We start from the raw sequence: 12,096 nt of genomic DNA, 5'->3' as shown, positions 1-12,096 counted from the left end.
CGGAAGAGGCAGTTTCATGCCTGACCAAGGTTCTTTAGGTCATGTACATCATTTTAATTTTATTTCACTGATATTTCTACCAAAATAGAAATAAAAGTTTAATTGTTTACTGGAATTCAGGTCTCAGTTTTGTATCAGTAGTAGTTTTAGTGAAACAAACTTTTAGTTAGCATGCTGCAAAATATGTCTGAATCTTAAACAATGATGGAGGAAAAATAAAACTATATAATGTCAGGTAATTAATCAAGAGTGCCAATATTAAAGCACACAGTGAAAAGAGGGTATTAGTTTAGTAATAATAGCAAATGTGTTTTTAATCCAAATGGTGGAGTTGTCATATCAAAGTTATTTATTATATTCAAACTGAAAATTTATGTTGTACATTAATAATAATAATTTTCTTAAGTTGTGAAAACTGTATTTCCAAACTTCATAATAATAGAGCTTCTCCTATGGATGCATCTTTTTAATCCAAATATTTGAAAATACAACATACTGATGACACCTCACTTCAAATCCCCACATAATCTCACCCAGCAGACTTATTTACACAATGTACAGGAGAGGCAACAGAATTAAGCCCTGAAGAACCTTCCAAGAAAGGACCAGTGGGGATGATGAACACTTCTACATCACCACCCTCTGGGACTTCCCTTCTAGGAAAGAGCAGAACAAATTTATAGCATTCCTGTGAATACCCACCAGGTTATATAAATACTTTATCAGCACCCAATGGTCAAGTGTATCAAAGGCTGCTGAAAGATCTAGTAAGATCTGTAGGGCACATTTTAATTTCTCAATTGCCAGGAGATAATTGTTGACCAAGACCATGAGCACAGCATGAAAGCCAAACTGACAAACCTAAACATCAGGTTTAGGTTACATGTTACATTTATGATGGGTGTTGATTTTATATGCTAGTAATAAATACCTTGAACAATAAAAACAGGTTTTCATCAGTACAAATATAATATATAAGGCTTTAGACAGAAAAATACAGAAATTCTAGATGATGCATTATGCATACATTGTAGCAATGCTGCTTCACCCTGTCTGGAAAACATTGGGTTTACAGATAATCTTAAAGTAAGCTTATATTTAAAAATAAAATATAAATAAATAATTGGAAACTGAAAATCTTTAAGGCATATTATTTGTTTTTCCATTAGAAGAAAGAACCTTTATAGTAACCTTTTCTTACAAATCACGTGTCTTTAAACACATTAATGACAAAGATGTCACTCTGTCATTGTCTCAGACTACTGGATGTGAGAAATGGAAATAGCCTTGATATTGTAAATAATTTATGACACATTATTACTATATTAGCCTAAAACATGAGAGCAGAAGTGAAGCTTTTTGATACTGATGAGCAGAGATCTGGGTTTTCCATTTGCCATGAAAAAATGTGGATTTTCTGATTTAAAGGAGAAAAACATAGATTCTGTTAAAGAGAAAAAGTGCAGGAAACTATGGGTTTCCCCAGGCAGGCTGACTGAGTTCCAGCCTGAAAGGGGCTGCTTAGGGATGTGGGGAGCTCAAAGAGGGGGATCAGAAACTGGGGGTGCCACATGCATGTGGCCAGCAATTCAGCCAGGCAGAGTGTGGTGGAAAGCAACTCCCCCAGCTGCCTGCGTGGGTAAGTCTATGGTGAGGGACAGATTGAGGCAGTGGTTCACATTGAGCCCCCATGGTGAGGGAGGGACTGGGAGAGGGTTGGTAGCTGGGGCTGGGGGCACTGCCCAGCTAGGGTGGTGCTCGGGGCCCAGGTAAGAATGCACAGCCATGGGGCCTGCCCACAGAGTGGGATGCAGCCACAGGCGGCTCATTTGGGAGGTGAGGGGGACTGGCAGGGGGGCCAGCTCCCCGCTGCTGTGGGTTATCCTTGGGAGGGGTTGGGCATGATAGATGATGTGTCAGAGGGGCATGGGGGGACACGTGCTCCACTCCATTTTGGTATGCCTACAGTGGGGCATGGGGCTGGAGCCTGGCTGGACTGGAACTGGGCAGGAGCCTCCTTTGTCACCCAGTGAGTTGGACCCAGCACAGGAGGCTGGAGTGGGGCTGTAAGACTCATTGCTGCTGCTGCTGCTACCTCCACCACTGGGATCCCTGTACCGGCCACGCTGCCATGGAATAACACTGCTGCCCTCACCTCCTCCTGCCACCAGCCACTCATGTGCTGGGCTGCAGGTCTGCCCCAGAAGGGAGGTGGGTTGGTTGGCAGCATGGATAGCCTGAGGGGAGTGGCAGCAGTAGCAGCAGCTGGGCCATGGCAGTGGGGTAGGGCTCTGGCCCAGTGTGCAAGTGGCTGGAGGTGGGAAGAGATGAGGGCAGCACCCCCTACTCCAGTCTGTTACTCCTCACACTGCTGGTGGTGCAGTCTTACTCCATGGTGGTGGGGCTGGTGTGGGGTTTCCAGCAGTGGCAGCAGTAGCAATGAGTCTCACCACCCCACTCTGTCCTTCCATGCCAGATCCTGCCCTGTGGGCCACAGAGGTGGCCTGGTGCCCATCTGGCCAAGCTGCAGCCAAGTGCCCCACCAATGAACCTCCTAAACATTACCTATGGCATCACCTATGATCATCACCCCTCCGCCCCACACACTGGGGGAATGTGGGCAGGGGCATCTGGTAGGGGTATGGGGCTGTGGGTCAAGGTTGAAGGTCACTGGCATATCAGGGTCGCTCAGCAACATAAAGTAGTGGGGGGTGGGAGGAAGCTGCAGCTGGACCCATATCCTAATGAGTGAGGGGGACGGGGGAGGCCTGATTTCTTTATGATAAAAATAAAATCAAATGCAAACATATATAGGTATTTAGAATTTATTGTTTAATGACTGAGGCACTGGTAGGGTTCTAAATTGCTTTAAAATTGTAAATATATTGATAAAACATTGTGTTCAACAGATAAGTATATAGTGTCGGTTTCATAGTTTCATAGTTTTAGGGTCGGAAGGGACCTAATAGATCTTCTAGCCCAACCCCCCGCCAGGGCAGGAGAACAACAAAAGAACCCTAAACAAAAAACGGGACTCAAATGAGTCCAGCCAGGTAGGTATCCAGCCTCTTCTTAAAGATCCCCAGGGTAGGGGCCAGCACCACCTCCCTTGGAAGTTGGTTCCAGCTCCTAGCCGCCCTAACTGTGAAGTAGTTTTTTCGGATGTCCAATCTGTACCTCCTCTCCATCAACTTGTGCCCATTACTCCTTGTTATGCCAGCGGGGGCTAGGGGAAACAGCGTCTCCCCCAAACCCTTCTGGTTCCCCCTAGTGAGTTTATAGACGGTCACCAGGTCCCCCCTCAGCCTTCTCTTGTGGAGGCTGAATAGGTTCAAGTCCCGCAGTCTCTCACTGTAGGGTCTGCCCTGTTGTCCCCGGATCATGCGGGTGGCCCTCCTCTGGACCCTCTCCATGTTGTCCACATCCCTCCTGAAATGGGGCGCACAGAACTGGACACAATACTCCAGCTGCGGCCTGACCAGCGTCGCATAGAGGGGGAGGATCACCTCCCTGGCTCTACTCGAGATGCACCTGTGGATGCACGACAAGGTCCGGTTAGCCCTGCCAACCATGACCTCGCATTGTCGGCCCATGTTCATCTTGGAGTCAATAATGACACCAAGATCCCTTTCCGCCTCCGTGCTCTCAAGTAGGGAGTTCCCCATCGTATAAGTGTGCTGCTGGTTCCTACTACCCAAGTGCAGCACCCTGCACTTGTCCGTATTGAAACGCATCCTGTTCCTGTCTGCCCACCCCTGTAACCTATCCAGATCCTTCTGCAATCTCTCTCTCCCTGCTAGCGTGCTCACCTCCCCCCAAATTTTGGTGTCATCAGCGAATTTAAACAGGTTGCTTTCCACCCCAACATCAAGATCGCTGATGAAGAAATTGAACAGCGCAGGCCCCAGGACCGAGCCCTGGGGGACTCCACTACCCACCTCCCCCCAAGTCGAGTATGATCCATCCACCACCACCCTCTGAGTGCGACCCTTCAGCCAATCTGCAATCCATCTGACTGTGTAGGCATCTATGCCACAGTCGCCTAGTTTACTAATTAGGATGGGGTGAGAGACGGTGTCAAAGGCCTTGCTGAAGTCCAGAAAGACTACATCCACCGCGACACCTGCGTCCATGGCCTTTGTGACCTGATCATAAAAGGCAATCAGGTTGGTCTGACATGATCTCCCCCTAATAAATCCATGCTGATTGCCCCTGAGCATCATCTCGGATGCCGGCCCATCACAAATGTGCTCCTTGATGATCTTCTCAAAGAGTTTCCCCAGGATTGAGGTGAGACTGACGGGCCTATAGTTGCCCGGGTCCTCCCTTTTCCCTTTCTTGAAGATGGGGACCACATTAGCTACCTTCCAATCGTCTGGCACCTGGCCCAAGCACCACGATCGCTCGTAGAGCCGTGCCAGGGGCCCTGCAATAACCCCAGCCAGCTCCCTCAGCACCCTGGGGTGGAGAGCATCCGGACCCGCTGACTTGAACGCGTCCAGCCCCTCCAGAAGCTCTCTAACCCGGTCCTCCCCAACCTGAGGTCTGAAGGCGATCCCCTCGCGTCCGGCTTCTATCACAGCAGGGAAGTCCCGGTCCCTGCACAAGAAAACGGAGGTGAAGAATTGGTTAAAGAGGTCCGCTTTATCCTCTGACGCAACCACCAGATTGCCCAGCATATCCTGCAGGGGCCCCTCATTACCCGGCGCCTTCTTCATCCTCCCAATATATTTGAAAAAGGACTTTTTGTTATCCTTAATCCTGGACGCTAATCCGAGCTCTATATCCGGTTCATTTTAATTGGAGAGTATCATGGATTTGGAGGATTTTCGTGTCAGAGAATTTTGGATTTTTTAAACAGAGAAAACCAGGATCCCTGCTAATGAGAATATAGAGATAAAGGCTAATCCGAGCTCTATATCCGGTTCATTTTAATTGGAGAGTATCATGGATTTGGAGGATTTTCGTGTCAGAGAATTTTGGATTTTTTAAACAGAGAAAACCAGGATCCCTGCTAATGAGAATATAGAGATAAAGGGGAAAATATAGAGGTTATCGCTCCATAAGAAAGCCTCTTGTTCCTGCCTCTCAAGTTTAGAAATCTACCTCAGTCAGATTATCTGAGTTTTCTAGGATTTTAGAATTTATTATTATTTCTGCCTATAATTATATTGTACAGAAATGTATATATACAAAGGACTCCTGTCTCTTACATCCTGATATTTTCTTTTCTGTCAGTGCACAGGCTGAAGTAAAAAGTGTTTTGTTGTTAAGAAAGAGATTAATTTTTAAAAAGTGAATCTTAATTCCTCTTGTGAAGGGAAATATTTTCATGAAAGCTGTTTGGATACAATTGAAACCAGAGTTGGAAAGGTCTTTTATGTCTGGCTATGTATAATGTGTCAGATATTCATTGTGACCAAAAGTAATCTTCTGAGCTCATGGTTACTCAGGAAAATGCAAGTTCTAGCCTATTGATTGTATGCCTTGTTCCATTCTTCTCCGTGTATCTGAAGAATAAGACATTGCTTAGAGAACCAACTCATTGTATTTGATGGGTATTTTTGTTTGAAAGTTATATTTCTACTATGTTAATGCAGTAATATGGGATTTGGGTTATGCTTGAAAAGTCAGTACAGAAGAACTATATTTTCCTGTTTTGTTACCTTAAAATTCCTGTAATGTGTTCAGTTTTTATACATTTCATACACTCAAAATGAGTTTTGTATTTTTTTTTAATGGAGTAAAATAGTTCTCTTAATAAATAAAAGGATGTGATAAAAAAATTAAATAATGTTTAAAAAATTGAATTCCCCCACCCGACGTGCTCATACACATGCACACATGCATTGTGCGTATCCACCTAGATGCCCATAAACACGGATTTTGATGGAATCTTTCATTAAATTTGCAGTTGGAAGCCAATTGGAAAAACACCAAAAAATGAAATAAAATAATTTTATTTTTTAATTTTTTTAACATTCAAATGAATAACTTCATCAGAACACTATTGTTGTAATTTTTTATAGATACTGATGAATATTATGTTGATAGCATTAGTTTCAAATCACATATTTCAGTTATTTATACTGAAGTGCTCTGTTAAATTCTACCCATGCTTAAAAGAGAACAAAATAGAAATAGGAAATTCCAGTTAACCACTTTTGAGTAAAGCCTGCATCTGGACATGGAAAATCTTCATGAAAATCATGAAAAGCATGAAAATCTTCAATCCAGTGTATGTGTTCAGAGTTGCTAAAAATAGGTGGAGGGTAGGGGAAGTGTTCTAGAGCAGAGAAATCAGTGTGTACCTGTCTTTAACTTTTAGTAGTTGCTTTCTTCAGTCACTTCATGAGCAGGTTCCATTATGTATTTCTGAATAATTTGAGTTATAAACGAGGACCATATAAAAGGGTGTTTCAGAAAGTAATGGCAATTGTGATAAAATCAGTCTATGTGTAGTGATCATTTACTGGATCATTTACAGTCATAAACAATGGGTGCATTAAAAATGCTGACATCAGTATTCTTCTCTGCTTTATAGTTTCCCACTCATTGCATACAACATAGTTTTACCATATTTACTCAATTCTAAGATGATCCTCCTATTTAATATGGGGGGGGGCTCATCTTAGACTTGCATATGAGGGCGGTAGGGGGTCAGGTAACTTTTAAAGATGACCCTACAATAATAAGATTACCTACATGGAAAATTAGAACCAATTTATAAATCTTCCATGTAGATAATCTAATTATTAAGGACTTGTCTTGAATTCAGGGTCATCTTAGATTCGAGTAAATACAATATTTTGAAATGGCCGTTATTTTCTGAAGCAACCTCATATTTTTATGGAGATGTCATGACTCTGACTAGCGCCTTTTTGTGCTATTATGAGTAACTAAGGGTTTTATTTTAAGTATGTCTGTCCTTTAATTTTAAACATCCATTTAGACCCTGGAAATATTATAGTACTAAGTACTGAACATTCATCTGAATAGAAGACTAAGAATTCATGTTAGCAGTATCCTGACCCTGTTTTTAAAAAAATCCCTTAAAATTGTATGTTCTCTCTGTTTCTTTTGTTTTGTTTTTTTTTTTTTAACTCTTCTATGGGAAGCAAAAGTTTAATACTTGGCTAAGTGTTCATATAAAGGGCTGTTGGTTGTAGGCATGTTGGTCTAAGGACATAGGCAGACAAGCTTCGTTGGGTAACTATGAGATCTTTTATAGATCAACTAAATAGTTGGAAATTTTTTCCAACTATTTAGTCAGTCTAATAAATAATGTCACATTTACCCAGAGAACCTTGTCTGCATATAAAGGGCTGGCACTGGAAAGTGTCTTTCCTTTTCCTTTCTATTGCTGCACGTTGTCTTCAATGAACAAGGGGGAAACTGCATCATGTGTCCTATGTGCCAGTAATATACCATGAATAGTCAAACCAAATAGCTCAAAAAAAGCCTCTGGCTGAAATTACATTTTTCTAAAACTATTAGGTGACGAACTCTGAGTAACAAACTTGTTTGAAAAATTCAGTTTCTCTCTAGTCGTAAATAGAAACGAGGCTAAATATGAAAGATTATTTGCTAACAATAGCTCACCAACCCTAGCTTCCTGTTTAAAAAAAATAGCCCTCAAATCTGCCATTTTCTTTCAATATGACTGAATCATCCAGTTTCCACAGAAGCTGACACTGCTGCATTTTAATAACTGCTTAACAAAAGCTATATGAATGCACCTGACATCTATAAATTAATCCTATTTTTCAATGACAATAATTTCCTCTCTGAATTAATATTTGCAAGTAAGTGGTTTTCTTATTGTACCACTTCTTTGAATACAGGTCAGTATAGTTTCCTTTGTTATCTTAGTTTTGTGTTTAAAGTTTTTGCTTCCTCTGGGATGACAGAATGATAGTTATGTTTTAAATTGTTATTTACAGTAATGCTCTACCTTCTCTTTTTTTATCTTTATACAGAGGATTACTGTTACAGGAAAACAGCAGGTTTTCAGAAGCACTACATTACTATAAACTGGCAATTGGTAGCAGACCCACATTAGCTTGTAAGTAATTCAGTAGTTCCCTCTCCCCCCACCCTTCATATTTCAGTCTTATAATCACTTAAGGAATGAAAGAGGGATACTTATGCAGTAGCATACAAAGTAAAACTTTAGTACTTTTAGGTTAGAAACAGACGTTCAAAAAGCCAGAGCCTGCAATGATTCAACCTTTGCAGGTTAGTCTAACTTGCCTAGGTTGAACTGGTTTGTAACAGCACAGACATAGCCTCTGGACAGAGAAAATGTGGGCACATGCCTGTACAGGCAGTCCTCAGACTTACGACACAATTGGTTCCTGAAAACTATGTCTTAAGTTGAAATGTTGTAACTTGGAACCGATTTTCCCATAGGAAACGATATTATAAATGGGGGATTGGTTCCTGAACCATGGCCCAATTCCCTATTTTAACCAAAATAACCCATAATTTTGTACTCAGTCAATTACAGATGAGTAATATAGCTACATTCATGTATTTATATTGTAATTAGCAATCACACTGATTTGGAAGGACTTCTTTGAGGTGACTTTGCTGGACTTTTTGAAGGGTTCTTGGCTGGAGTCTTCTCAGGAGTCTTGGCTGCAGGTTTTTCTGGAGTCTTGGTTGCTTTCTTAAAGAAAGCGTCCAAGAAAGCTTGGACAGATGTTTTCCAGGAAGACAGTCGATGTAGTGAATGTGTTCACTGGCATGGCATTGCATCGGATCAAGCATTGTAAAATCAAAACTGATGTTAGAAAGTTAAAACAGGGTGTTAATTTATAAACGTTGTAAGTGAGAAACATTGTAACTTGAAACATTGTAAGTTGAGGACTGCCTGTAGTTGATTAGGCTAGGTGCTGCGGGGTTGGAGGCGGGGCGGGGGCATTAGAGCACGCCCTCGGCTTCAGGGATGCAGTGCTGGGGGGACTTGGCCAGCCTGGGTTGAACTGGCCAGAGAGAGGTTTTAATTCCCCCTCCCTGTCCCACCAGCAGGGATCCGAACCAGGTCTGCCAGGTATTCCCCTCTCGCTGCTGCAACAGTGGGCCAATTTGCCCCCCGAGGCAGAGAGGGCAGGGAGGGGGGTTATTCTCCCCACTGCCCCCTGGGCACTGCAGTGGGGTCTGCCTGCCCTGACTGCCCTTGCTGCTGCTTGCCTGGGGCAAGCAACGGAATAAGCTCCCTCCTGTCCCCCTCCCTCTGGTGTCTGGCAGAAGGGGCTTACCCCGCTTGCCCAGGGGACATAGGGAGCAGTGGCAGCAGCAATCTGAGCAGGCAAACCCCACTGCAGTGCCCCAAGGGCAGAGCGGGGAATTACCCTGTTCCCTGCCCTGCCCCAAGGGGCCCTGCCCGCTGACATCTGGCCCCACCAGGTGTGGGCTGGCTGGGGAGCAGGCTTCCTGGGCCAACTCAGAGTTGCTGGGGGATCCCAAGCCCAGCAGGAACCACTGCCATGTCCCTTGCCCTGAGCAGCACCCAAGGTTGCATCTACACAAGCAGATGTGAGCTGGCCAGGATCGGGAGCTGTTCTTCCCCCCTCACTTCCAGCTGCCTCTGCCACAACCATGCTGTGCTGCTCTGGGTGGCGGGGCAGAAAGCTTCTGCCCCTCACATGGAGCTTTGGCTCCAGCTCCCAGACACCTTGGAAGGCATAAGGCGCCCAGGTGGAAGGTGTCCAGGAGCTGCAGCCGGAACTCCACATGCAGGTTGGAAGCTGCTGGGCTGAAGCTGCCCCCTCTCCCCCGCTGCCTCCCAGAGCAGCTCAGGAGTAGCAGGAATGAGAGGAGGAAACTGCTACAGGTGAGGGGAAGCTGGCTTGGTCCTGCAAGGCTGTTTTTCTCTCCTCACCTCAAGTTGTGGCTCTTGTCACACCACGCAGTGCTGCTCAGGGCTGGGAGAGCTTTCTTCAGCCTGGCAGCTTCAGCCCAGCTCAGGTTGAAGTGGCAGGGCTGAAGGAAGATCTCCTAGCCCTGAGTGGTGTTGTGCGATGCAGCAGGAGCCACAGCTAGAAGTGAGGGGAGAAAAACATCCCTGCAGGGGAAAGCCAGCTTCCCCTTGCCTGCAGCGGTTATGTACCCTCCCATTCCTGCAGCTCTGGAGCCACTCCAGGAGGTGGTGGTTGGGGGCGGAGGCTTCGGCCCATCTGCTTCTGCCCCATGCATGGAACTCCAGCTGCAATCCCCAGGCACGTTCTGCCTTGCAAGGCATTTGACAGCTGGAACCAGAGCTCATTGTGTAGGGCAGAACTCATGGGACTGAAGCATCCTGCCCCCCACACCCAGATCTGTGTGCCAAAACCCCTGTCACAGTTTCCCAGAGTGTGAGCCCCTTCCTGGCTAGGGGGTGCCATGCTCATGATGGGGAAAGGTGCTACAGGCCACAGCACTGGGCAGGGGGGCACGGGCTTGGAGGGTTCTGGCCCCCTCCAGGCCCCAGTGCTGCTGCGTGCAGTCTGCCACAGCTCTGCCCAGCCCACAGCAGGGCCCCCTGCTGGGAAGGAGCTTGCGCTCCCGGACACTATGATGGGCTGCTGCCCCCATCAAAGGCCCTGCCGCCTCCCACTATAGCAGCTCAGCAAGGCCACGGCTAGACACGGGCCAGTATGTCCACCTGGGGGAGAGGCAAGGATGGAGCTCATTCCTCCTCCCTCCACTAGACTCCACAGGGGACAAGAGGGGGCTTAATCCACTGCTCAGCAGTGGTCAGGGCAGGAGGATCCAGCTGCATTCCCCATGGGGCAGTGATGATAGAGGGTAGAATAACCCCCACTCCCTGCCCCTTCTGCCTCAGGGGCCACACTGGCCTGCCACTGCAGCAGCGGGAGGGCTGGAGGTGCGGAGAAGTGCTCAGCAGACCTGACTCGGGTCCCTGCCTTTGGAACACCTGGGGGCCAACCCTGCTGGGCCCAGCCCAGAGAGCATGCTGGGATGTTGGGGGATGCTGGATTAAGTTAAACCAGAAAAGGCTCTGCTAAAGACATTGCTTAAACAGGTTTGAGCCAAATCGGTTAAGTCTGTTACTACATTCAACCAGGTTTATCTCAAACTGGTTTCGGCCATTTTGAGACTGGTTTATATGCCCTGAGCTTCTGTTCTGTTACAGGTTTAAACCAGTTTCTGATCCCTTAAACCAGTTTGTGTAATGTCTGTCCCTAGCCCTAGACTGTGGAGATGTGCATATCTAGACACTCGTATTTCAGAAAATTTCCTTTCAGTGTTAAAATGAGAAGCAGAAATGATTTTACTGTGCAATGGCTAATAGAACCATTGCTTCATTATTCAGTAGTTGTATTAACATTTTTCACCATGGACAATGAGCTATAGAACAACTGAAAGCAATGGCACATCCTAGTACCATACACAAGAGTCTGCCTCAAATACATATGACATAAGTACTTTATGTTTTCTGGTTTTTTATGGAATGTAGTTAATCAAAAATACAAGGGTTCGGGTGTTTGTCTTTTATTGTTATTTCCTTATCTGGGACGGAGATTCCACAAATAAGATCCAGGAATGTTTCCAATTATATTTTCCAGTTTCAGTTCCCAAATTGTAGCTTTTTAGTCACTTTGGTATCCGTGTGTGTAAGCATATGCTTGCTTTAATGGAAGCATTTTCCTTCTACTTAAACAAAACAATTAATTATTTGCAATAGTGTTCTTCTAAGTAGGCATCAGCCAACATTTAGGGAAGTCTTAAGCCATGTGTTAGATAGGAGGCCAGATTGAATTATCACAATGGTTGCTTTTCATTATGACTATCTTAGGCTTGTGGATATAAAATGGAGAACAAGTATAATGATATTGTAGAGCTTCAGTAAAACATATAACAACTTTTTTTCCCCTCCTTCACAGCTGCTTATTTAAATACTGGTATTATTCTAATGAATCAAGGAAAGACTGAGGAAGCGAGGAGGACATTTTTGAAGTGTTCAGAGATTCCGGATGAAAATTTGAAGGATCCTCATGCTCATAAGAGCTCAGTTACCAGCTGCCTCTACAATTTAGGAAAACTTTTTCATGAACAAGGACATTATGAGGTGAGACCCCAAATTTCCCT

The 12,096-nt window shown here is 44.9% G+C and overlaps 1 protein-coding gene across 1 annotated transcript in view; it reads left to right on the top strand.

Annotated features, from left to right (window-relative positions):
- TMTC2 (transmembrane and tetratricopeptide repeat containing 2) overlaps positions 1 to 12,096 on the top strand; it is a 242,311-nt gene that overhangs the window by 114,654 nt on the left and 115,561 nt on the right. Inside the window, exons 5-6 of the mRNA XM_006024805.3 lie at positions 7,980 to 8,065; positions 11,892 to 12,076. Coding sequence (XP_006024867.1) covers positions 7,980 to 8,065; positions 11,892 to 12,076 — 271 coding nt within the window. The remainder of the gene's footprint in view (positions 1 to 7,979; positions 8,066 to 11,891; positions 12,077 to 12,096) is intronic.

This window comes from Alligator sinensis, unplaced genomic scaffold (genome assembly GCF_000455745.1).
Source record: "Alligator sinensis unplaced genomic scaffold, ASM45574v1 scaffold976_1, whole genome shotgun sequence".
NCBI classification, from domain to species: domain Eukaryota; kingdom Metazoa; phylum Chordata; order Crocodylia; family Alligatoridae; genus Alligator; species Alligator sinensis.
The sequence above is the reverse complement of the archived record's forward strand: the minus strand, read 5'-3'. Positions and strand labels throughout refer to the sequence as shown.